The sequence below is a fragment of the Hippopotamus amphibius genome, chromosome 6, assembly GCF_030028045.1.
Source record: "Hippopotamus amphibius kiboko isolate mHipAmp2 chromosome 6, mHipAmp2.hap2, whole genome shotgun sequence".
Classification (NCBI taxonomy): Eukaryota; Metazoa; Chordata; class Mammalia; order Artiodactyla; family Hippopotamidae; genus Hippopotamus; species Hippopotamus amphibius.
In genome coordinates this window covers 117022231-117047876 of record NC_080191.1, presented here as the reverse complement: position 1 = coordinate 117047876, position 25646 = coordinate 117022231, and the positions used below count along the sequence as shown (strand labels likewise).

General features: G+C 35.4%; 1 protein-coding gene across 4 annotated transcripts in view; it reads left to right on the top strand.

Annotated features, from left to right (window-relative positions):
* Positions 1-25646, top strand: part of STAG1 (STAG1 cohesin complex component) — a 401388-nt gene that overhangs the window by 202867 nt on the left and 172875 nt on the right. For 3 of the 4 annotated variants that reach the window (XM_057738186.1, XM_057738184.1, XM_057738185.1), the window contains one exon: positions 19522-19726. In XM_057738186.1, the coding sequence (XP_057594169.1) occupies positions 19522-19726 (205 nt within the window). Of the gene's footprint in view, positions 1-19521; positions 19727-22762; positions 22885-25646 lie in introns of those variants that run through there. The other variant, XM_057738188.1, reaches the window with a different exon arrangement.

The window sequence follows — 25646 nt, the reverse complement described above, 5'->3', positions numbered from 1 at the left end:
CTAGAAGTATTGGAGGACTTCTTACTATGTTTGTCTTGTTTCTGGTTTTAGGTATTTGTTAGTTAAATCTTTACTGTATATATTTGTATGTAGATTTGCTTGTAATTGGTATGAGTACTCTCTTTCTTTTCTTTGCTCTCTCTTTTCTCTTTGGTTTCTTTTCCTCTTCTCCTTTTGCAAGTGCACGTGTGCACATCTCCTTGTGTGATTTTGACTGATTAGAGTTGCTTTTGCCACCAGTCTTGGGGATCTGTCTGTCTTTTCCCTTTCTTCCCTTTTTTCTTCCTTTTTTCTTTGCTCTCCTTCTATCTCCTTTTTCTCCATACCGTGCAGCTTCCAGGGTCTTGGTGCCCTGGCTGGGGGTCAAACCTGGACCTCTGAGACGGCACAGCGGAGTCCAGGACATTGGACCACCAGAGAACTCCTGACCCCATGCACTATTAATCAGCAGGTGCTCCCCCAGAGTTCTCATTCTCAATACCAAGGTCCAAATCCAACCAAAGGCCAGCAAGCTCCAGTGCTTGACACCTCAAACCAAACAGAACAGAGATAAGAGGAATTAGTACTAGGCAGCATAGGGAAAGGAGACAACAAATACTATAAATTAGACAAAATGAGAAAACAAAGAAACACCTTGCAGGCAAATGAGCAAGATAAAAATCCACAAGACCAAATAAGTGAAGAAGAAATTGGCAAATTGCCTGAAAAAGAATTCTGAGTAATGATAGTAAAGATGATCCCAACTCTCAAAAACAAAATAGAGAAAATACAAGAAACATTTAATAAGGACTTAGAAGAACTAAAGGGCAAACAAACAGTAATGAACAACACAATAACTGAAATTTAAAATACTCTAGGTGGTATAAACATCAGAATAACTGAGGCAGAAGAATGAGTAAGTGAGTTGGAAGATAGAATGGGGGAAATAACTGCCACAGAGTAGGAAAAAGAAAAAAGAATAAAAAGAATGGAAGACAGTCTCAGAGACCTCGAGGCTAATATTAAGCATACCAACATTCGAATCATAGGTGTCCAGAAGAAGAAAAAAAGAAAGGGTCTGAGAAAATATTTGAGATTATGGTGGAAAACTTCCTCCACATGGGAGCGGAAATAGTAAACCAAGTCCAAGAAGTGCAGAGAGTCCCATACAGACTAAACCCAAGGAGAAACACACTGAGGCACATGTTAATCAAACTAATGAAAATTAAACACAACAGAAAAAAAAGCACCAAGAGAAAAGCAAGAAATAACATATAAGGGAAAACCCATAAGGATAACACCTGATCTCTCTGCAGAAACTCTACAGGCCAGAAGGGAGTGGCAGGAGATACCTAAAGTCTTGAAAGAGAAAAACCTACAGCCAAGAATACTCTACCCAGCAAGAATCTCATTCAGATTCCACAGAGAAATCAAAAGCTTTACAAACAAGAAAAATTTAAGAGTATTCAGCAGCACCAAACCAGCCTTACAACAATTGATAAAGGAACTTTTCTAGGCAGGAAACACAAGAGAAGGAAAAGACCTACAAAAACAAACCCAAAACAATTAAGAAAATGGTAATAGGAACATACATGTCAGTAATTACCTTAAGTGTAAATGGCTTAAATACTCCAACCAAAAGACACAGACTGACTAAATGGATAACAAAAACAAGACCCTTCTATATGCTGCCTACAAGAAACCCACTTCAGACCGAGGGACACATACAGACTGAAAGTAAGGGGATGGAAAAAGATATTCCATGCCAATGGAAGTTAAAAGAAAGCTGGAGTAGCAATACTCATATCAGACAAATTAGACCTTAAAGTAAAAAAATACTACAAGAGACAAGGAAGGACATTACCTAATGATCAAGGGATATCCAAGAAGAACATATAACAATTGTAAATATCTATGCAGAGGATATTGTAAATATCCTCTTAGAGGAAAACATAGGCAGAACACTCTATGACATAAGTCAAAGCAAGATTTTTTTTGACCCACCTCCCAGAATAATGGAAATAAAATAAAAAATAAACAAATGGGACCTAATAAAACTTAAAAGCTTTTGCACAGTGAAAGAAACCATAAACAGGACAAGAAGACAACCCTCAGAATGGGAGAAAATATTTGCAAATGAAGCAACGGACAAAGGATTAATCTCCAAAATATACAAGCAGCTCATGCAGCTAAATACCAAAAAAGCAAATAACCCCATCCACAAATGGGCGGAAGACCAAAATAGACGTTTCTCCAAAGAAGACATGCAGATGGCCAACAAACACATGAAAAGACGCTCAACATCATTCATCATTAGAGAAATGCAAGTCAAAGCCACAATGAGGTATCACCTCACACTGGTCAGAATGGCCATCATCAAAACGTCTAGAGACAATAAATGTTGGAGAGAGTGTGGAGAAAAGGGAACCTTCCTGCACTATTGGTGGGAATATAAGCTGATACAGCCACTATGGAAAACAGTTTGGAGATTCCCTAAAAAATTAAAAATGGAACTACCACATGACCCAGCAATCCCCTTACTGGGCATATACCCTGAGAAAACCGTAATCCAAATAGAAACATGTACCACAATGTTCATTGCAGCACTATTTACAATAGCCAGGACATGAAAGCAACCTAAATGTCCATCAACAGATGAATGGATAAAGAAGATGTGGCATATATATACAATGGAATATTACTCAGCCATAAAAAAATGAAATTGAATTATTTGTAGTGAGGTGGATAGACCTAGAGTCTGTCGTACAGAGCAAAGTAAGCCAGAAAGACAAAAAACAAATACCATATGCTAACTCATATATATGGAATCTAAAAAAATGATACTGATGAACCCAGTGGCAGGGCAAGAATAAAGATGCAGATGTAGAGAATGAACTTGAGGACATGGCGGGTGGTGGGGGGCAAAGGGGAAGCTGGGACCAAGTGAGAGAGTAGCATTGACGTACATACACTACCAACTGTAAAATAGCTAGTGGGAAGTTGCTGCATAACATAGGGAGATCAACTTGATGATGGGTGATGACTTAGAGAGCGAGGATAAGGAGAGGAGGGTGAGAGAGAGTTGTGGGAGGGAGGGGATATGGGGATATATGTATAAATACAGGTGATTCACTTTTGTGTACCTTAAAAACTGGCACAGCAGTGTAAAACGATTATATTCCAATAAAGAGCTTTAAAAATTTTACATCAACTGAAAAAAAGTAGGCATATATAATAATTATGAAATATGGAAATGTGCAAAAAAAAAAAAACCCAGTGCACCCAAGAAATAAATAATAAATAAATTAATTTTTTTTAAAAAGAATATACAATGGAGAAAAGGTAATATCTTCAGTAAGTAGTGCTGGGGGTGCTTTCCTGGAGGTCCAGTGGTTGAGACTTTGTCTTCCAATGCAGAGGGTGCAGTTTCCATCCCTGGTCAGTGAGCTCAGATCCCACATGCCTCGAGGCCAGAAAACCAAGGCATGGAACAGGAGCAATATTGCAACAAGTTCAAAAACAATTTTTTAAATGGTCCACATCAAAAAAAATCTTTAAAAAAAAATAAGTGGTGCTGGGAAAAGTGGACAGCTACTTGTAAATAAGTAAAATTAGAACATTCTCTAACATCATACACAAAAGTAAACTCAAAATGGATTAAAGACCAAAACATAAGACTGAATACTATGAAACTCCTAGATTAAAACTTAGGCAGAACACCCTTTCACATAAATCATGTCAAAATCATTTTTGATTCATCTCCTGGAGTTGTGGAAATAAAAACAAAAATTTTTAAATGGGACCTAAACTTAAAAGCTTTTGCATGGCAAAGGAAACCATAAACAAAACAAAAAGACAACATAAAGAACTGTAGAAAATATGTGCACACGGTTCAATTGACAAGGCTTTAATCTAAATATACAAAGACCTCATGCAGCACAAGATTAATAAAAAATGAACATCCAAATCAAAAAATGGGCAGAAGATGTAAAGAGACATTTCTGCAAAGAAGACATACTGATGGTCAACTGGCACATGAAAAGATGCTCAGCATTGCTAATTACTAGAGAAATGCAGATTGAAACTATAATAAGGTATCACCTGATACCAGTCATAATGGCCAACATTAAAAAGTCTATAAATAATAAGTGCTGCAGAAGGTATGGAGAAAAGGGAACACTCCTACACCATTGGTGGGAATGTAAATTGGTACAGCCACTATAGAGAACAGTATGGACGTTTCTTAAAAAACTAAGAATAAAGCTACCATATGATCCTGCAGTCCCAGTCTTTGGTTTATATCAACAGAAAAACAATTTGAAAAGATACTTGCACTCCAGTGTTCACAGCAGCACTATTTACTATAGCCAAGACATGGAAGTTATGTTAAGTGTCGATTGATGAATGGATAAAGAAGAGTGGTGTGTGTGTGTATCATGGAATATTACTCAACCATTAAAAAGAATGAAATAATACTATTTGCAACAACATGATTGGACCTAGAGGTTATCATACTAAGTGAAGACAGACAAAGACAAGTATCATATGATATCACATATGTGTGGAATCTAAAAAAATGATACAAATGAACTTATGTATAAAAAAGAAATAGAACCAGACACAGAAAAGAAACTTATGGTTACCAAAGGGAAAGGTGGGATGGATAAAGTGGGATTAAAATATACATATTACTGGGGAACTTCCCTGGTGGTCCAGTGAGTGAGAGTCCACACTCCCAATGCAGGGGAGCCAGGTTCGATCCCTGGTCAGCGAACCAGATCCCACGTGCATTACACAGCTAAGAAGTCTCCATGCTGCAACTAAGAAGTCCACATTGCACAGCTAAGACCTGGTGCAGCCTGAATGAATGAATGAATGCATGAATGAATAAGTAAATAAATAAATTAACTATACTACTGCATATAAAATAAATAACGTACAGCCTAAGGAACTATACTTATATCTTGTAATAACTTATAATGGAAGAGAATGTAAAAAAGAAACATGTATATGTATGTATACCCAAATCACTTTGCCATATACCTGAAGCTAACACAACATTATAAATCAACTGTATTTCAATAAGAATTAAAAAAAAAAACTTTTAAAGCATATATCCTTTCTCAGTGGTTTTCTTCATGGAAAATTGGAAGTTGTCTCCTGCCTCTTGGTTAGCAGAATTTTCTTTGCCTGTTGTCTTGACATTTTTCAAACCAAACCCTTTTTCTAAAATTATCAAACCATCCCTTGTAGCCTTTAAATTCTCCAGCTTTAAATCTTTCACCTTGCTTTTTTTGCTTTAAGTTTTCGCATAATGACTGTGTTTTCTCCACTCACATTAGAGTGTATAGGTATGCCTTCAAGCAGTCCTGCACCAACATGAGTTGCAGTCAATATGAAATAAAAAGATATATCACAAAATGTGCAAGATTTTCATGCCTGCTGGTGTAGCTATAGTGATGACTTCACAAATTTCCTTTTCTTTTTTTGAGGGTGAGTCAAAAATTATCCGCACTCTGGCTGCAGAGTTCATTTTAGTTAACTTTTAGAAAAGACAAATACACCATTTTTCAACATAATCTCCTTGCTTTTCAATACATTTTGTCCATCTGTCAACAAGCTTTTGTATTCCCTCATTAAAAAATGTTTTAGGCTGAGCTGGGAGCCACGAATGCACCACTGTCTTCACTTCTTCATCAGAAGTGAATCTTCATCCTGGTAGGGCTGCTTTTAGGGGACCAAACAGGAGAAAGTCCACTGGTACCAGGGCAGGACTATTGGGAGGATGCTTTAATACCTTAAAAGGAAGTAATCCACGACAGACTTAGGTTTCAGAAAGTTTGTGTGAGATGGGTACAGAAACAACTCCCTAAAGAGCATAAACAGAAGCGTTTGGATATCTGCAAACAAAATTTGGACTGATACTCTAAGGAAGGTGACAGTTTCTTAAAGAGAATCATTACTGGTGACGAGACATGGATTCATCACTACGAGCCTGAGAGTAAACGGCAGAGTGTGGAATGGAAACATTCTCAATCGCCGACCAAGAAAAAGTTCAAAAGTCAACCATCACCTGGAAAATTGATGCTTACAGTTTTCTGGGATTCTCAAGGGCCACTATTGGAACATTATCAGGAAAAAGGTTCAACAATCAACAGTGCTTGTTACAGTGAGATGCTTATTGAAGATCTGAAGCCTAAACTTCAGATTAAACACAGAGGACTGCTATCCAAGGGCATTGTGATCTTGCATGACAGTGTACATCTGCACACTTCTGTCCACATTGTCAACACTTCAAAAACTTCATTTTGAGGTGTTAAAGCATCCTCCCTTTAGTCCTGATCTTGCTCTAGTGGACTTTCACCTGTTTGGTCCCCTGAAAGCAGCCCTACCGGCACGAAGATTCACTTCTGGTGAAGAAGTGAAGACAGTGGTGCATTCATGGCTTGCAGCTCAGCCTAAAACATTTTTTTTTTTAATTTTTTTGGGGGTACACCAGGTTCAATCATCTGTTTTAATACACATATCCCCGTATTCCCTCCCTTCCTTGACTCCCCCCCTCGAGTCCCCCCCACCCTTCCTGCCCCAGTCCTCTAAGGCATCTTCCATCATCGAGTTGGACTCCCTTTGTTATACAACAACTTCCCACTGACTATTTTACAGTTGGTAGTATATATATGTCTGTGCTACTCTCTCGCTTCGGCTCAGTTTCCCCTTCAGCCCCTGCCCCCTCCCATACCTCGAGTTCTCCAGTCCATTCTCTGTATCTGCATCCTTATTCTTGTCACTGAGTTCATCAGTACCATTTTTAGATTCCGTATATGTGAGTTAGCATACAATATTTGTCCTTCTCTTTCTGACTTACTTCACTTTGTATGACAGACTGTAGGTCTATCCACCTCATTACATATAGCTCCATCTCATCCCTTTTTATAGCTGAGTAATATTCCATTGTATATATATGCCACATCTTCTGTATCCATTCATTTGTTGATGGGCATTTAGGTTGCTTCCATGTCCTGGCTATTGTAAATAGTGCTGCAATAAACATTATGGTACAAGTTTCTTTTGGGATTATAGTTTTCTTTGGGTATATGCCCAGGAGTGGGATTACTGGATCATATGGTAGTTCTATTTGTAGTTTTTTAAGGAACCTCCAAATTGTTTTCCATAGTGACTGTACCAACTTACAGTCCCGCCAACAGTGCAGGAGAGTTCCCTTTTCTCCACACCCTCTCCACCATTTGTTGTTTCCAGATTTTGTGATGATGGCCATTCTGATTGGTGTGAGGTGATACCTCATTGTGGCTTTGACTTGCATTTCTCTGATGATGAGTGATGTTGAGCATCTTTTCATGTGTTTGTTGCCCATCTGTATGTCTTCTTTGGAGAAATGTCTATTTAGGTCTTCTGCCCATTTGTGGATTGGGTTATTTGCCTTTTTGGTATTAAGCTGCATGAACTGCTTGTATATTTTGGAGATTAATCCTTTGTCCGTTGTTTCATAGGCAATTATTTTTTCCCATTCTGAGGGTTGCCTTTTAGTCTTGTTTATGGTTTCTTTCGCTGTGCAAAAGCTTTTAAGTTTCATGAGGTCCCATTCGTTTATTCTTGATTTTATTTCCCTGATTCTAGGAGGTGGGTCAAAAAGGATGTTGCTTTGATGGATGTCATAGAGTGTTCTGCCTATGTTTTCCTCTAGGAGTTTCATAGTGTCTGGCCTTACATGTAGGTCTTTAATCCATTTGGAGTTTATTTTTGTGTATGGTGTTAGGAAGTGTTCTATTTTTAATGAGGGAATACGAAAGCTTGTTGACAGATGGACAAAATGTATTGACAAACAAGGAGATTATGTCAGAAAATGGTGTATTTGTCTTTTCTACAAGTTAATTAAAGTAAATACTACAGCCAGAGTGCGGATAATTTTTGACTCACTCTCGTAAAATGGTCCTTACTCTGGATTCATTTATTTTGAAATGGTGGGCAACCACAGCTGCAGACCTGAATCTATGGTACATATCAAGCAACTCAAATTTTTCTTATAATGTCATGACTTTTCTCTGCTTTTGGGGAGCACTTCCAGCATCACTAGTAGCACTTCATGTGGGTCCCGTGGTATTATTTAAGGTTTACGGTATTGCGCTGAACATGATGTTAAGTATACAAGAACCCCAGGAGATCACTTTTTACTGCATTTATGCAATTTACTGAAGAAACAAACTGCTCACATGGAGGTGATTAGTGTCACACAGCATTTTAAGCCCATACTAAAATAGAAACAGGAAGTGGCTACAAAATTATAACAGTAATATAGTATGTACTATAGTTAATTTTATGCAGTTATGTTTTAATATTGCATCTTTATGTTTGTTTACATTTCTCCCAACTGCAAATGGTGCCATGTGATAGTCTTTAAGTGGTTTGTATGGGTAAGTTTTGGTACATTTTAACTTTTTATGATAGATTTATGTACATTTTATAGTAATGATAAAATAAATGGTATTCACATTATTTTATGCATTCATGACATTCCTATTTTTATCGATTTTTTTTTTTTGATATGTAGGTTGTGTGGTTTGTGACTTTTTTCAAATTTTCGCAGATCTACAAAAAATTTCCCAATATGTTTATTGAAAAAATTTGTGTGGAATTGTTCAGTTCAAGCCCATGTTGTTCACAGGTCAGCTGTATTCACTTAGTGCCTTTCATTCTTGTCTGTTATTTTGTATTGCTCTACTCAAAATTATAAATAGAGATTTTTCTTATTGTGGTCTTTTATGACTTATAGCTTTTTTCTCTTTCCACTTCTAATCATATGTGCTTCTGTGAATTTTATTTAAACTTACTTAGAGAACTTTTCAGTTACTTATCCATTTGAGTAGTTATAAATCAAAGATTTAAAATATTAGGAAATGTAAAAGTGGTTAAATAGTACAAGCTGAGAAAATGTGAAGATATGCCAAAATGTGGTAGAGGAAAGCTGAATTTATTTCCAGTCCCAAAGTAAAGTCTCTAAATTTTTTTGATTATATATTCCATTGGTAAAACATTTTTTAGCCTAAATTCCTTATAGTTAAATCTTATGAAAAGGCTAATTTTATATATGAAATTATTCTGTCCATGTCTCCCTCTTCCCCACACTTTTTCTCAAAAAGGTAGAGCTCTTATATTGAAAGAAAAGTGCTTAATAAGTCGCTGCCTTGTGATTGTTGCAGACTTTCTTAGTAGTGAACTAACTTTATTTCCTAAATACCCAATAAATAAAAAAACCAGAGAGTTTTTTTCATTTCATCCTTGTATCAGTAGACTTAGTGTGTAGTCCTTGTTTATTATATTTAGTGTTTGTCAAAGCACATATATATTTATTTCTAGAATTAAATGCACGTACTGCTAGGTCCATTTCTAATGACTGATGCCATTAGCTCATCATCATGGCTTTAACTTTTATAGTGGTCTAATAAGAGCTTGTGCAAGAAGTGCCGGTGCCTCCACATTTCATGTTATTCACTCGTGATTACGTTCAGATTTTTGTTTTTGTGTCTGTTTTCTCTAGAAATCTGTGCATTTCCATTTTGTGAAGAGTTAAAAATAAATAGTATAAATCATAAATCCATTGCTGTGGTCATAAGTAACTTACAATATAAACAAACCAATGGAGAGTTCCATTTCTGATGTCAGTCCTTTAGAGCACCGAACTGTTCTTATTCTCCTGGGATACCTTAAATACCATCTGTGACACAGAACAATCTTAAATATGGACCTACTGAGGGCACACCAATCTTATCTTTATATTAAATATTTATAATAATTTATTTCTTATTTTTAAATAAAAATAAAGAGAAGTTCTAATATTTTCTTGCAGTGCACCTCTCAGTTTGTGTTGTCTGTATCACTTTGGAGACTACTTTAAATTGAGGAAGATGAACAGAATATTAAAGAAAGGAAGCGAAGTTGGATATCAAAACGCCAAGACAAAGGAATAATCATGTAGGAAACTAATGAAGACTCAAGAAATTGTAACCAATTTGTAATGTGAAAAGGTGTAAGACAAGACATGATATTACAGCTGTGAACCTTGCAGTGTAATATATTGGAGACAGGGTGAAACGTATCAAATAATATTAGTAGCAAATACAGATGTCACACTTACTACGTGCCACACACCGTTGTGAGAAGTTTACGTATACGTAATTCTCTACATTTTTATGAGATAGGTCCTCTAGATTCTTGTTATCTCCTTTTCACAGATGAGAAAATTGAGGCAAAAAAGGTTAAGAAACTTGCCCGAGGTCACATAACTAGTAAGTGGCAAAGCCAGGAATTGAATCTAGATCATCTGGCTCCTAAGTTCATACTAATAGCCACTACTGTATTCTGCCTAGTATATAACTCTAAGTGTATAATCTGAAGTATTTGGGGAAGGGTACTCAAGTAACAGTTGTGCTCTTTCTACTTACACCTAAGTCATGTAATAAATTTTTGGTGGTTTTTTTAACCAGTGTCTTTAGGACTGACTGAATGAGTAATGAAATTAAACTAGTATTTCTTAAAGGACCAGTTATATTCTGTTGATTAATATTAAATCTTTTTAGATTGGGTTTTCTGAGACATTGCTGTTATTATGAGAAATGCTTAAATGAGATAGTCATAAATCAAAGTATGACATAACAATAACACTTGTATCGGGGGCAGTAGGTTGACTCCCCATCTGGATTAGTCACGATCAGCTGTATATAGAGGTTATAATTACCTCATGGTAATTTCAAGCATTGTATCCTTCAGTATTAAAACATACCTATAAAAACATGATTTTACTGTGACATAAATGATACACACTTATTGTAGGTATAAATTTTTATTTTAACAAGTGTTAAAGGAACTGTTTCATCTTTCAATTTTATTTATATGGGATTATTTTCATATTTGTTCAGTATGCATTTATTGAACACTTAATGTATGTCCAACTTTTAATTAGGAACTATATTTTAGATATCAACAAGGTTATAGCTCTAGACAGTGAGTTCATATTCTAAGTGAGGGAAGAACTTTGTAAACTAATAGCAGTAATACCTAGACAGGTTCAGTAGTTAAGAAATGTAAGATCCAGTGAGAACCCAAAGGATGAGTTCGTTATCTGAGGTTTTCGTAACTTCACAGATTATTTAGCTGAAAAACTAGATTTTCAGAGATAAATAGAAGTTCACCAGTAAAACCAGGAAGGAGCTTAAGGAGCAGGTGGAATTTGGGATGTATAGGAGGAAACAGTGAGATACACAGCTGGAGAGAGTGAATAACAGCTTTGTAGACTAGACTAAGGAGGTTGGATTTAACGCTAATAAATAAGCCATGTCCAAAACGTTGTTCTCCTAAGCACACGAGACAGTGTACTAGATAAATGCTAGAGATACAGAGATGAATAAGATTATGATAGCATTTTTGTTGTGTTGACTTATAAAATTGTTCTTTCCAAAGGTATTTTCATATTGTTTCTTAATTCGTGTACATATGTCTCTATGAGCCAAATGAATTTCCTGACACTTTAAAAATCTGAGGTTTTGCCAAAATTGGAAGATTAGTTTGAGCTAACATGTATAGGCAAAATATGAATAACATATGTAGGCAAAATATTATAGTATGACAAATGATAATAAATGCTATGCAGAATAATAAAGCAGAGAAAAATGAAGAAATTGGGAAGGGAAGGATTATTTTAAATAGGATGGTCAGGAAAACCCTGTAAGAATGTGACCTTAAATGAAGACTTTAAGGACTTTATATATCTATGTATATATATCTGGGGGAAGAGAAAACAACAAGGGCAAATGGCCCCTTGATAGAAGCATACCTAGGATATTAGACAACAGAGATGCAAAGCATACTGATTTATATATTGCATTTGATTGTTGTGTTCTCAGGACTTTTTTGAAATATGAAAGTTTCCCCACTTTTTTTGTTGTTTATTTGCATCACATTAACTTTTAGATGACAACCTAGTTGTCTTAAAAAATACCTCACATTTTTATTTATCTAATTTTTTTCCTCTCATGGTGTCATTTAACTTATTCCTATATCTCCTGTATTTTGTAACTGAAAGATCTAATGACTTCATTAGATTACATTTACATTTTTTTGCAAGATAATTTCCTAGGTGATGCTGTGTACTTCATATTTCATCACAGTAGGTAGCTCATAATGTCAGGTTGTCCACTTATTAGTCATGCTAAGGTTGATCATTTGTTTAGGGTGATAACTATTGAATCTTTTTCCAAGTCTCAAATAATTTGACACTTTATTAACATTCTGCTTATGTCAGCTTGCAGCTTAATGGTTTTAGTATCCATTGACGATGTGTTCCTGAAATTTTGTATTTGTTTTCAATGTAGATACCAGTGTGGCTTGATGTCTGGAAATAGGATATTCTATATCAGTTATTTATTAATTAAAGGGTGTCAGTCTCTTCTTATGGGACATACTAGTTAGGCATTCTTAAACAAAAGAGTTTTGCCTCCTATGGAGTCAGAGAGAAAGAAGTGTTTGTTTCCTTTTGTGAATAAACCCACCCGGAAGATCACACCAGAAACTGATGTCATTTTTGTCCATCATTCACTTTCTTCAGTAGATTTTGTTTCTTTAATATATGAATATTTATCACCTCCCTCCCATTTTGTCTATCATTGTCAGTTTAAACTGTCTCTGCCCTCTCACTTTAGTTTTTGGATTGATTGCAGTGGTAAGTCACCTTTGCTCCATATCCTTCACCTTTTCCTCTATTTTCCACATTGGAACCAGAAATATTTTTTTAAAAGCTCATAGCTGGTTGATGAAAATCCTTCAGTGACCACCTATTGTCCCCAGAATAAAGTTTGTCTTCCTTAGCCTTCTTTGATCCAGCCCCATGTTTCTTCTTGGTTACAAAATCTGTTTTAGATTCCAAACTTAAAGCAGCTCTGTGCCCTCATTGTTGTACCTTTGTTTATAGACCTTCACTAGTGTTACAGCTTAGAATGCTGTTGACCCTGTTTACCCTGCCCAGTTGCTTCTGCAGAGAATTGACATTCTTTACTAAGTACTGCATACCTTTATCAAGTTCCTATTGTTGTATTTAATTCACTTACCATTTTTTTATGTGTTCATTTTCTCAATTAAAACAGTTTCTTTAAGGGATGGGAAAAATGGGGAGAAATTGGTCAAAGAGTATAAATCTCTACTTATAAGATGAATAAGTTCTGGCAATCTAATGTACAGCAATAATAAGTATTACATACTTGAGACTTGCTAAGAGAGTAGACTTAAGTGTTTACACACACATACAGACACACACGAAGAGTAATGCGATGGGATGGAGGTGTCAGCTAATGCAGTGGTGGTAATCATTTCACAATATATGTGCATTAAATTGACATGTTATTTACATTAAAATTACACAATGTCATATATCAATTATGTCTCAATAAAGCTGGAAAAAAATATAAAGTAGAAACTCTTAGGAGAATATCCTTGTTCTGCTCATCTTTGTATACCCAAGGACCAGGTATAGTGCCAGAGCATATTTGTTGCTTAATAAATGTATGAATATATAAATGGGTGGGTAGATGGTTGGGTGGATGGATAGTTTCTCCAAAGAAGTGCTTGCAAAATCACTGTTTTAAGCAGTAGTGGTATGTATCTTTGGGTAAGTCTTGAGTTTAGGTAACCAAAAGCCATGTTTCACCAAAAATAGGTAACCGTTTATTTTTTGTTTTTTTTTTGTTTTTTTTTTGACGTTGTCCATCATCTGGGTTAAAAGTAAGGTCTCTTGGATTTACTCCTAGAGAGTGTTTTATCTCTTTAGCTATCTGCAGTTTGTGGCCACATTGGATTCCAAATATCAAATGCTTAGGGATTAGCCAGTTAACCTTCTACCTCTGCTAGCTGCATAAGCTCTACCTTGTAGTGGACCTTTTAAATAAGATTATTCTAATCCCAGTCAGAGGCTCTCAGTCTTCTCGTTGGTTTGTTTTTGTTTTGTGTTTGTTTTTTGACTCTTGTCTTTGAAGCTTGATACCCTTTACCCACCCAGCCCCAATCAGTGTTCCTAAAACTTCCAAAATAGACTTTTTCATCAGTTTCTTGTCTCTCTGTTTGGGAGCAGAAATTAAGTGTTCCTCTTTTCGATGAGTATTCACTAGACAACCTTTCTGTCCTCCAAGGTTACTGGAGTAAATCAGGTGAAGCTCCATTGTAGAGAATACATGGATTTTACAATCCTGGAACCAGAACCCTATAGCTCTATGATCTAGGACAAGTTCTTTAGAACTTATTTTTCTCATCTTTATACATACTAAGAGTCACCACAGTGTATGGATAATACAAGATCATATATGTGAAAAGCACATACCATATTAATACTAGCTATATTATGTTATATTTTACTGTAAATCTCTTCCCTTCTATTCACCTGAACATGCTTAAAGGAATTGCTTTCTTACTAGACCTTTTTGATTTGCTCTGTGTTATCCTTCTTGCATATTTCTGCCTGATATTCTTCCTACCCAGAGTTTCTTTCTGCATTTCTATACCTGTTGCTTATTTGATATGGTCTACCTTTTCATTAGTTTGTCAATAAATTTCTTGTGCAAAGCATTGTAATGAGACTGCCTTCAAAGAACCTAAATATTAGTTGTGGGTAAGCCATTTAGGCTGCTTGATTATAGTCTTCATTTTATTATTGTTACTTCATTTTTTTAGCTATCTTGAGAAAAGAAATTGCTGCTTTGTGAAGCATGCTAGTTTTCAGTACCCTGCTGCCCATCATTAACTAGACTGTTCTTTTTACTTGGCATATATAAGTGTGTATAACAGGAAGAAATCTATAACTAGTATTAGAGTAAAGCAAGAGACTGTTTTGAAGTAGATATGGGAAATTTTCCTTTCCCCAAAATGTTTTTCCTTTTAATCACAATATTTGCACGTGATATAAAAATTAAAAGGGACAAAACAGTATACAGTCTAGTTAGGCATGGAACTAGGTTTGTGTTCTGTTATTGCTATCATTATCTTTAGTATACCACAGGCTTCAGACTTCCTTAGTGGTAGGCTGCTGTTGCCTTGTGCTTAGGATACCAGAGTTTTTTCTCAGTGTTTATGCTGCACCCTCAGCTTTCAGCTCTCTCTGCACTCCTGTGCCACAGAGCATTCCTGCTCTACACTCTTGAGTGGTGTGGCTTGTTGCCTGGTGCTGTGATGAGGGCATGAGGATTCTTTATTGTCCTAGTCTTGCCTAAATCTGAAGCAAGTCTCATGTGCCTGGGGCTACTTATGGACCTTCTCAGCTTTCCTGACTCTCCTTGCTATGGCAGTTAAACTTTGCCTGTGTCTGTGGTTGGCCTTAGGTGGGAATTTCCTGTCCATTTGCCAATGCTAGCAGACATCTGTTTGGTATTGGTGTAAGATTCAGGGTCCAGGACAGTGTTTTATCTCCCTCTCTTCCATAGTTAGAGGACTTTTTTAATACTCTTCTCCTAGCTGTGGTACATCTTTGCTGTGCCATGGTGGTAACTCACTTTACTAACACACAACCCCCCACCTCCCCGACCCCCCATCAGACTAAGGTTTCTGGCTTTTAGGAGAGAAAGGTCTTGAGAAGTGAGCTGAGCTTCTTACCTTTCCAACAGTAATTGAGGATCATCCCCTGCAGGCCTGCATCAAGAGATGTTCTGTCTTTTCTGCTGTCTCAGGCTTTAATAACCTGATTGAAACCTGTGGTTAACTCCAAAAAGAGCTTTAGAGTGAGTGCAAATTCCTTGTTGTTCCACCTCTGACAAGTTGGCCCACACTTGGTCTTTGACAGTTTGTTAACATCTTGCCTGATATCTTCTTACCTGTTTTTATGGTAGCACCTTTTCTTCCTAAGTTCTGCCACAGATGATAGAGTTTGTATGTCTCATATTTGCTTGGAAGGCTTATCATTCTTTGAAATTCAAATTACTTCAGCTCAAGAGGGGCTTAAGAAAAGCTATGACTTTTTTTTATGTTGATTCATCTTATTTTCATTGTTTGTAGCCTTCTATATTCTAAGTGGAAGCCAAACCCTGTTGTTACTGTTTTGCTTTTGCTTTTAATGGTGGTGTGCTTTTTTAATACAGAAAATTACTTTTATGTTGATTGAATTTGTTCGTGCTTTATGACTTCTGAAGGTTTTTATTATATTTGGAAAAAAAGACTTCCCCACTCTGAGAATATTCTCCCATTTTTTCTGCTGTTTCTTTTTTGGTTGAGTATTTTTAAGTGTTTTGATTTCATCAGGAATTTATTTTGCTTTAAGGTACAATACAGATCTGATTTTTTTCCTAATGAAAAACCATTTGTATTGTACCCAGATCATTTACTGAATAATTCAACTTTCCTCACTGCTCATAATTCTACTATAACAGGAGTGAATTTGTTTGTGAATAACGGGAAATCTGACCAACAGTGGCTTGAATTCAAAGGAGTTTGTCTCATACAAAATAAATCTGGGAGTAGACAGAACATGGTTGGTATTGATACTACACCTCAACAGAGCAAAGACCTATACTTTTTCCATCTTTCTCTCGACTGTTGTTTATCTTCATACTATCCCCTCAAGGTTGCAAAATGGATGTTGAACATCAGCACCACACGTGAGTTCCAAATAAGTAAAAAAGGAAAGGACAAAAGATTGAAGAGGTTATACCAACCTACTTTGTCTGTTTTAAAGGGTTTTTTCCAGAAGCCCCATCTAGCCTATTCCATGTTTTTTTCTCAGATATGTCTGGCACATTATTTTCTAGGCTACTAATGTATCTCCTATCAGTGACCATCCTTTCCTTCAGTTGATCAACTGAGTTTTTTTTTTTAATAAGTTTATTTATTTTATTGGCTGTGTGGGGTCTTTTTGCTGTGCACGGGCTTTCTTTTTTTAGTTGCAGTGAGTGGGGGCTGCTCTTCATTGTGGTGCGCGGGCTCCTCATTGCCGTGGCTTCTCTTAAAGCAGAGCACGGGCTCTAGGTGCGTGGGCTTCAGTAGTTGCAGCACATGGGCTCAATAGTTGTGGCTTACGGGCTCTAAAGCTCAGGCTCAATAGTTGTGGCACACGGGCTTAGTTGCTCTGCTGCATGTGGGATCTTCCTGGAGCAGGGATCGAACCTGTGTCCCCTGCATTGGCAGGCGGATTCTCAACCACTGCGCCACCTAGGAAGCCCTCAACTGAGTTGTTTAAGAAATAAAGTATTTTAGATATATGCAACCTCATGTTAATTGAAGCATTGTTTACAATAGCCAAATATGGAAACAACCTGTGTCCGTCAGTGGATAAACAGGTAAAGAAAATGTGGTATGTACACACACACACACACACATGGAGGAATCATATTCAGTTGTTAAAAAAAGGAAATTTTGCCATTTGTGACAACATGGATGGATCTTGAGGGCATTACACTTGAAATAAGTCAGAGAAGGACAAATACCATATGATCTCACTTGTATGCGCAAAAGAACACTGAGCTCACAGAGCAGATTAGTGGTTGCCAGGGTTGGGGGCATGGGCAGAATGGGTGAAGGGGGTCAAAAGGTACAAACTTCCAGTTATAAAATAATAAGTCCTGGGGATGTAAAGCATGGTGACTATAGTTATTAATACTGTATTGCATATTGAAAAGTTGCTAAGAGAGTAGATCTTAGTAGTTCTTATCATATGAAAAAAATTTTGTGACTTTTGATGACACGTTAACTACACTTATTGTGGTAATTATTTTGTAATATATAAATATTGATCATTATATTTTATACCTGGAATTAATGTTATATGTGAATTATACCTCAAAAAAAGTCTTAATATATAGATATATAATATTTCAGTTCCCTAGAGTTTTGTTTTGTTTTATGCTACATTTGAATCTTCAAAGTACACTTATCTTTTATTTAGGTTTTCCTAAATGCTGATTTTTTTGGCTTCCTTTCCTCTTGCTGTTGGGCCTGTTTAGATAGATTATTTTCTTTGTAGTTTCCTGGGACCCAGGTCTGGTTGTGAACATTAAATGGCTGAATGTCACAGTTGGTACAAAGCAAAAAAGGCTCTACCCTGGTGGGCTTTTGTGACATAGAAGCATCAGGCAGCCTTCAGAGATACCTTTGAGAAGCATCTCACCTCTCCATCCTGTGACCCTCTCAAATCTGTGCTCCACACCCCCAGTCTAAAGAGCTAGAAAGATTCAGCCAGCCCCTTCATTTCCTTTTTGATCTCCTATAGAGCTTAGTAACCCACATAATACTCATGTAGCACCAGAATTAACTTTTTTGGGGGGTATTTGACTGAGTGTCAAGCTCTTCCCTATCTCTGCTTTCTGTTCCTTGCTCTTGGGATTGCTTGCTGTTTTTAATATCCTACTAGTTCTCTTTCCTGGGACACCAGCAGAGTTCAAGACCTCATTTATAACCAGTTTTCCTAGCAGTAATTTGGCCTATAAAAGATAAACAGCCACAAATTGAGAATATTCAGATAACTATGTTCATAGAATTTCTCACTCTCTGCCTTGTGAATTTCCATTCTCCACCAAAATGTTTTAGGCTAGAGTGAAAAACATCTGCTGGTTTCAGTGGTTAGTTTTGTGTTTTAAATAAGGTAACGCAATCTGGTGATACCAAGAGTCCATGCCTGATTTTTTTCTTTGAAAAGTTAATAAATATACTCCATAAAATAGAGTTAATTGAAAGTTCATAGTAAAACTGGAAGAAATGGGGTCGCAGTTTCAGATGTGAAAAGTTGGTTTTGGACTTCTTAATGAAGTGCTTATATGCTTGAAATTCTTAGTTCTTTAGTGTCGATTTAAAATAATCAAAAGATGCTATTATGTCACAGGTATCATGATGAGTTTGATCGGAATTCAGTAGCAAATATCCTTTCTAGTCTTAACTTCTTTAATTTTTTTTCTTCTTTTTAAAAAAATTTTATTTGTTTATTTATTTATTTATTTTTGGCTGCGTTGGGTCTTCACTGCTGTGGGTGGGCTTTCTCTAGTTGTGGCATGTGGGGGCTGCTCTTTGTTGAGGTGCTGGGGCTTCTCACTGTGGCGGCTTCTCGTTGCCGAGTATAGGCTCTAGGTGCGCGGGCTTCAGTAGTTGTGGCTTGCGGCCTTAGTTACTCCACGGCATGTGGGATCTTCCCAGACCAGGGCTTGAACCTGTGTCCCCTGCATTAGCAGGCAGATTCTTAACCACGCGCCACCAGGGACGTCCCTTTTTCTTTGTTTCCTCTTTAAATTCTCTCAAGGCCCAAGTACAACAAAACGGGAACTATTATTTTGAATGAATAGCTCAGAACAATGAATTAAATACTGGTTGTAAATAATGATTTTGAGCACATTAACAATTATTTAGTTTTGGAAGATCAAAACAAGCAAAAAAGAGAAAGCCATCATGTACCCCTTAATTTCTATCCACATCTACTTTTGGAAAAAAGGTTCCTTTTCCAGTAGGAGGAATAAAATCTGATCAAACTTGATGTCATACGTCATATTTAATATGTTCTTTTTTTATCCCTTTCAGGACAGTGGTGATTACCCCCTTACCATGCCTGGACCTCAGTGGAAAAAATTTCGTTCAAACTTTTGTGAATTTATTGGAGTCCTGATTCGACAGTGCCAGTATAGCATAATTTATGATGAGTACATGATGGACACAGTAATCTCCCTTTTGACTGGTTTGTCAGACTCCCAGGTCAGAGCTTTTAGGCATACAAGTACCCTTGCTGGTAAGTAACCAACATTTTATTTCCTTTTCATTTAGTTTTGTTGACTATGTTCTATTCTGGTTAAGCTTTATTTGGATTAAATATTAATTTAATTACTTTGCTCTTGAAAAATACAGTTTTTCTCCAGAATTCACATGAATGGTTTGTATTCTCTGTTTAAGTAAAATGTGTGCCTGTTTTGATAACTGACATTTGAGAGTCTTGAGAATGAAAATAGAAAATTTCTGGCCAATGTTATCAAATCTCTTTCTGAATGTGTATTTTCCTACATTTTTATTTTATAACCAAGTAAATTTTAGGAGTCCACCAGGCCATATTCTTTGGTAAACGCAAATAGTGATTGAAATTCCAAACTCGTAGTATTTTTTCTACTTAATTACATTGCTTCATTGTTCATTGTTATTATATATAAATGTGTAAATATTTGTTTATATATGTACTTTTAAACAATTCCATCTAATTATAATAGGTAATTGTGACCTAGCTGGCATTGTTTCTATTTCTAGTGTTGTAATAACCTAAATGTAATATCTCTAAAATCAATTCAATTAGATAGGCTAAGTCCTGAAGAACTGACAGATTATAGTTTTCACCTTTGCTTTTATTTTAGAATTATTTAGAATTACCTAGTGAAGTATATTTGTTTTACCTTTCTTTTTCCATAACAAGGTAATTTATTAATTTAGCCATTGTTCTCAATTCCTCAACAATTTTAACTGTGCTTACCTAAGAATGACTAAATGCCTATTCTTTTTCTCCTATAATACAGAGAGAGAGAGAGATGGTATGTGTACATATACATATATTTCAATACTCCCAAATTACACCCTTTTTTAGTAGCAGTAACTGGCTATATTTATCTTACATATTGCCGTGACAAAAAAATGAGATTTGATTTAATTAATTGCATTTCATCTTGAATTTAAATTTAAATTTCTCATTTATCTGATTTATTAAATGCATTGATTCTTTTTTTTTTAAGTTCTTTATTGGAATATAATTGCTTTACACTGCTGTGCCAGTTTTTAAGGTACACAGAAGTGAATCAGCTGTATTTATACCTATATCCCCATATCCCCTCCCTCCTGCGACTCCCTCCCACCCTCCCTGTCCCAGCCCTCTGAGTCATCACCCATCATCGAGTTGATCTCCCTGTGTTATCTTAAACTTTAGCATGCATGAGAATCACCTCCAGGCCTCACTGAAAAATACTGAGGCCTTGCTCTCGAATTTAACAGGTTTCTAGCTGATGCCAATGTACTAATTTTATATAGAGTCATCCGTATTTTTTCCACTCTTTTTTTTCCAGTACTTTCCCCTTCCTTACTCAGTGTGGTTAATCCATATTATTAGTGTCCATTATTCCCTTCGTTGCAGTTCTATATGGAAAACATGATACACAATTATTCTTTTGAGAGTATGCTTTTCCTCATTATTAGGAAAAGAGGAAAATCTTTTACTTAATTTTATCTTTTTTAAAAAAGGTAAAATCACACAATTGTTGAAAAAAGTTTTCTGTATAGAACATACATCAAACACATTTTATTCTGTGTTTTGAGAGTATCCTCTTCCTCATTATTCAGAAGAAAAAGAAATCTTATACCCAGTTGTAACTTTTTGAAAAGGTACTGTAAATATACTGTTTATGACTTAAAAGTTATCTGATGCTATACATTTTTTCTTTCTAATTTCATGACTTCTGGTATCTTCTGCCCTTAATATTTAATTTTTTTCTTTTCTTTATATTTTCTATTCACTTTTCATCTTACGTTCTTCTGTCTGTGTACAATAATTTCCATTTAGCTGGTTTTCAGATACATAGTAAATGCAGGGGATTGAAATAAACAAAACTTAAACATAAGATAGAAATTACCTGTGAATAGCCACAATTATTGCCATAAACAGTTATTATCTAGTTTCCCAATGCCTAGAGAGGAAGAGAAGCAACACATGAATGGAGGGCAATTGTTTGATTCTGTCCTTCTGACAGAATTGTGGAATGACAATTTATAACAAAAAGACAAAAACATTTGCTTAAATGTGTCAAGATTAGAGAGCAATCTGGGACTTCTCTGTAGGGGCAAGCCACCTCTCTTTAATCCAAAAACTCGTGTGCATTCTATATAAAAGATTAAATATAAGCCGCATTCTCTGCTTAAGAACACAGGAGAAGGAACAGAATGTTTTAGAAATATGCAGGATATTTTGGCTTTTAAAACATTTCAACTTCCTGAAAAACGCAGTTTAATTCATCTGCATTTGTCCTTTATTGCCATATAAATGAAATATTACTGTATTTTACTGACTTTATGATGGCCCATTTCAGCTCTTCTTTCCATTGGCCCATTTTCAGTGACTTTTATTATTTTATTGTTTTTCCTATATTTATCCCTTTGGTAATTTATACATACTAATTTTATGTATGCTTAAACATATTTTAATTATGGCTTTCCTCCTATTTCTTTTGAGTTGAATAGCTTCCTTCTCCTTTCAGTGTCTTTTCTCACAATTTATGTGTGATCATGATAGCTTTTAAAACTGCCTGATAAATGCCATTTGGTTTTCTCCTAAGCTTTTTTTATATCATCTAGCCTATTTGTATTTTTAAATTATTTTTCAAAATCAGAAATCAAGACAAATGAATGGAGATCAGTGTTATGTTTGTACTTATTTTTCAAAAAGCTAACCTATTTTTGAAGTTATTCTCAAATTTATTTCACAATATTACTGTAATTTCTCTGTGTACATTAATAATCATGCCTTCCAAAGCTCAGTTTCTTAAAAAGTGAGACATCAGTCACCTACCCTTCAACAAAGCACAGAGATCTTGCTGAGAACTTAATTCCAGGCTGCATAATAATTACCCGTCTTTTCAGAGATTATTTTCTTTTCATCTTTGCCCTCATCTCTGGCCCCCTCCCCTTTTTTTTCTTTTATGATGTGTGTATGAGGGGTAGATTAAAAGATAATCATTTTTATTCACTTTACAGGACAAGTCTTGGGGACTAGATAAAATGGGCAGGAACATTTAATCCTCTGCTTCAAAGACTATGTGCATGGACAGTTACAAGGCAGTTATGGCCAGATATGATTATCGGCTTTGGAATAAAATGCTCCTTGACATTGCTTATATCTTAGCTGAGAAGAGAGACAATCAGGTTAGTTGTTTTGTAGGGTACAGACAAGATAAGTTTTAGAGCTTTGTGAGTCATCAGAGTGGTCTTATCAGTAGTACTTTTGATCTGTTTTCCAAATATCCCATTTTCTTGTTATTAATTAATAATGTGTCCCAATTGTCAGTGTTTATGCATTACCTTTAATTGTATACTTTGCCACATTTTTATTAAAATTTTAAATCATTTTGTAGTTTTTCAGGTTTGTTTATTCTCCAGGTAGAAGCAGTCTCATTTTTCCATTAGAGGTAAACTGTGCTTTGCCCCCTTTTTTTGGAATTCTTTTTACCATTAAATTGAAACAGACTGCTAACAATTACATATATTTTCCTTATTTTTTTCTATTCTTTTAACTGGAATTGTAAAGCATACTTTCCTATTTGTCGGACTCATCTTGAAGCTTTACACTGTAATAAAGTTTTCATTAACAGTTAATCTTAAGAATTAATGCCTTTGTAGCTTTTCTAAATAGCTGTCTCAGACATATTAGAATGTAGTTTGTGGGTTTAATTTATATAAATAATATTTTGTCATTATTATTTTGGTGAATTTACAGTCTGAGACTGGCCATATTTTCCTTCCCCAATTTCATGAAATTTTCATGAAAAAATACTTTTCTCTTCCAGGTCAAAAATAAGTAGAATTCCCTTTGTTTTACCACTGTGTTGTTTGGTATTATAAAGATAATTCTATTCTCAAGGATTTATTTTTCAGATTTATGGTAATATTATATTTAGGCATTTGCTTTTAAAATGTATGCCAATACTTTAGAAATGGAGACACAGATGTAGAGAACAAACATGTGGACACCAAGTGGGGAAAGCAGGGGGGTTGGGGGAAGAATTGGGAGATTGGGATTGCCATATATACATTACTAATAAGAAAAAAAATCAAAATATTAAATTGTACACTTTAAATATATGCAGTTTATTGTATGTCAGTTGTATCTCAATAAAAGTTATTAAAGAAAAAATAAATAAAATGTATGCCAATACTTTAGAAGTTGATGACTTCAAATTTTTGTTAGATGGCAAGATGAGTAGTGTTGGTTTGCCTTTTTTATTTTTTGTTACTTTCTCACCTACATAATTTTTTATGTTAGAAGTAGATTAATATTGGCTAACTCTCACTTCTAAGCTGAAAATGCTAATTTGAACAAAGGGGGATTAAGAACACAAAATTTTATTAATAATACCATGGTGATTGATTCTGTTCTATTTTTTTCTAAAGTGAATTGTGGAAAAATTAGAAAATGTGGTTAAGATCATCATATGACAGTCAGGTGGCCTCATTATGCTGGGAGGCCAGTCTTTATCACTAGTTAACAATAATAGGTCACTCTCAGACTCTTGGGGAAGTAAACATTTCTTTATATCTCAGTATTTAACATTATTATATTGGTATATGGTTGATTTTATATTGATATGTGATTTGTTGTTGATTAACATTTTTTACCAAGGCAGCATCTCTGCACTTTTACTCTGAGGAAAGATAAGCTTTAAGAAAGTTCTTTATTATCCCATCATAGTCTGAAAATAATTTTGCCTCAGTAAATTGATGTCTTTTCTTTGCCTTTCAGTTACTGAAGCTATATAACATAGGGTTCATAGAATGGGTTCTGGACCAGACCCTCTGAATACATATCCCTTTCTGCCTTTTACTAATTGAGTAATTCGGATAAGTCCTTAATTTACTTGGCCTCACTTTCTTCATGTGCACAGTGGGAAAGATAATGATAGCTACATCATTAAAAGAAATTAGGAAAGCTTGAACTAGTGCGTGACATTTAGTAAACTGTTGCTATTATTCTGTAATGACGAGAAGAGCCAGTAGTGTTTGCAGTGTTTCCCTTCACTCGTGGTTTTTTTTCTCAGAATTTATTGAACACCTGCTATTTTAGTCATATAAGACATTGCAAATGGGGAAATCGGAAACAAACAAGTAAATAAACAGATATTTCAAAAACTGCTATTAAGAAAACTAGCAGTACGCATTTTCATTTTACTTAATCTTTTGGCTCTCAGATGCCAAATGTTATTTATTAAACTCAATAGGTATTTTATAACTCTTACCCTGATGTGTATATATGATTTCCCATTTATTATTCTGGGCCCTCTGTTGAATAGGTATTTTATTGCTTAGATGTTAATCTGTTGAATCAATCCTGAGTTTCTTGTTATTTCTCTTTCAGTTTACATTCCTTAGTCTTTTTGTTCACTTTTCTTGTATTCTTCAACTTTATTGAGCTTAATTTTCATTATCATTATCATTTTAAATATTCTGAGTTCTTTCACATTCTTCCAAGTCTTTTTTTTTTAGCATTGTTTCATAGGTGTAACATTTTCTTTTATCTTTTTGACAATGCTAATTATTATGCTGAATTTTTTTTTCCTTACCCTACTCTGACCTCTTTTCCGATTCTTTGCTTTTATCAGTGTCTTTCATGTTGGAAACTTTCCTAAAGTATCTGTCCATTGGCTCTCTAGTCATTGCTGAGAATGAGACCCTAAAGAGCTAATTGCCAGAGAGGAGGTGTGTGTGTGTGTTGTGTTTGACAGGGAGAGGCAATGGCTCTGGGCTCTTTGGTGAGCATCACTGTAGGTCCTGTGGTCACTTACCATTTTCATTGTAGACCCTAAACTGTTGGTATTGATAATTATTTTCCCTGCGGAAGTTCAGCTTCTTTGCAGAAGGATCTTTCAATCTCTTTGATGTCTACCATTTAACACTTACACAGGGTGAAGAAG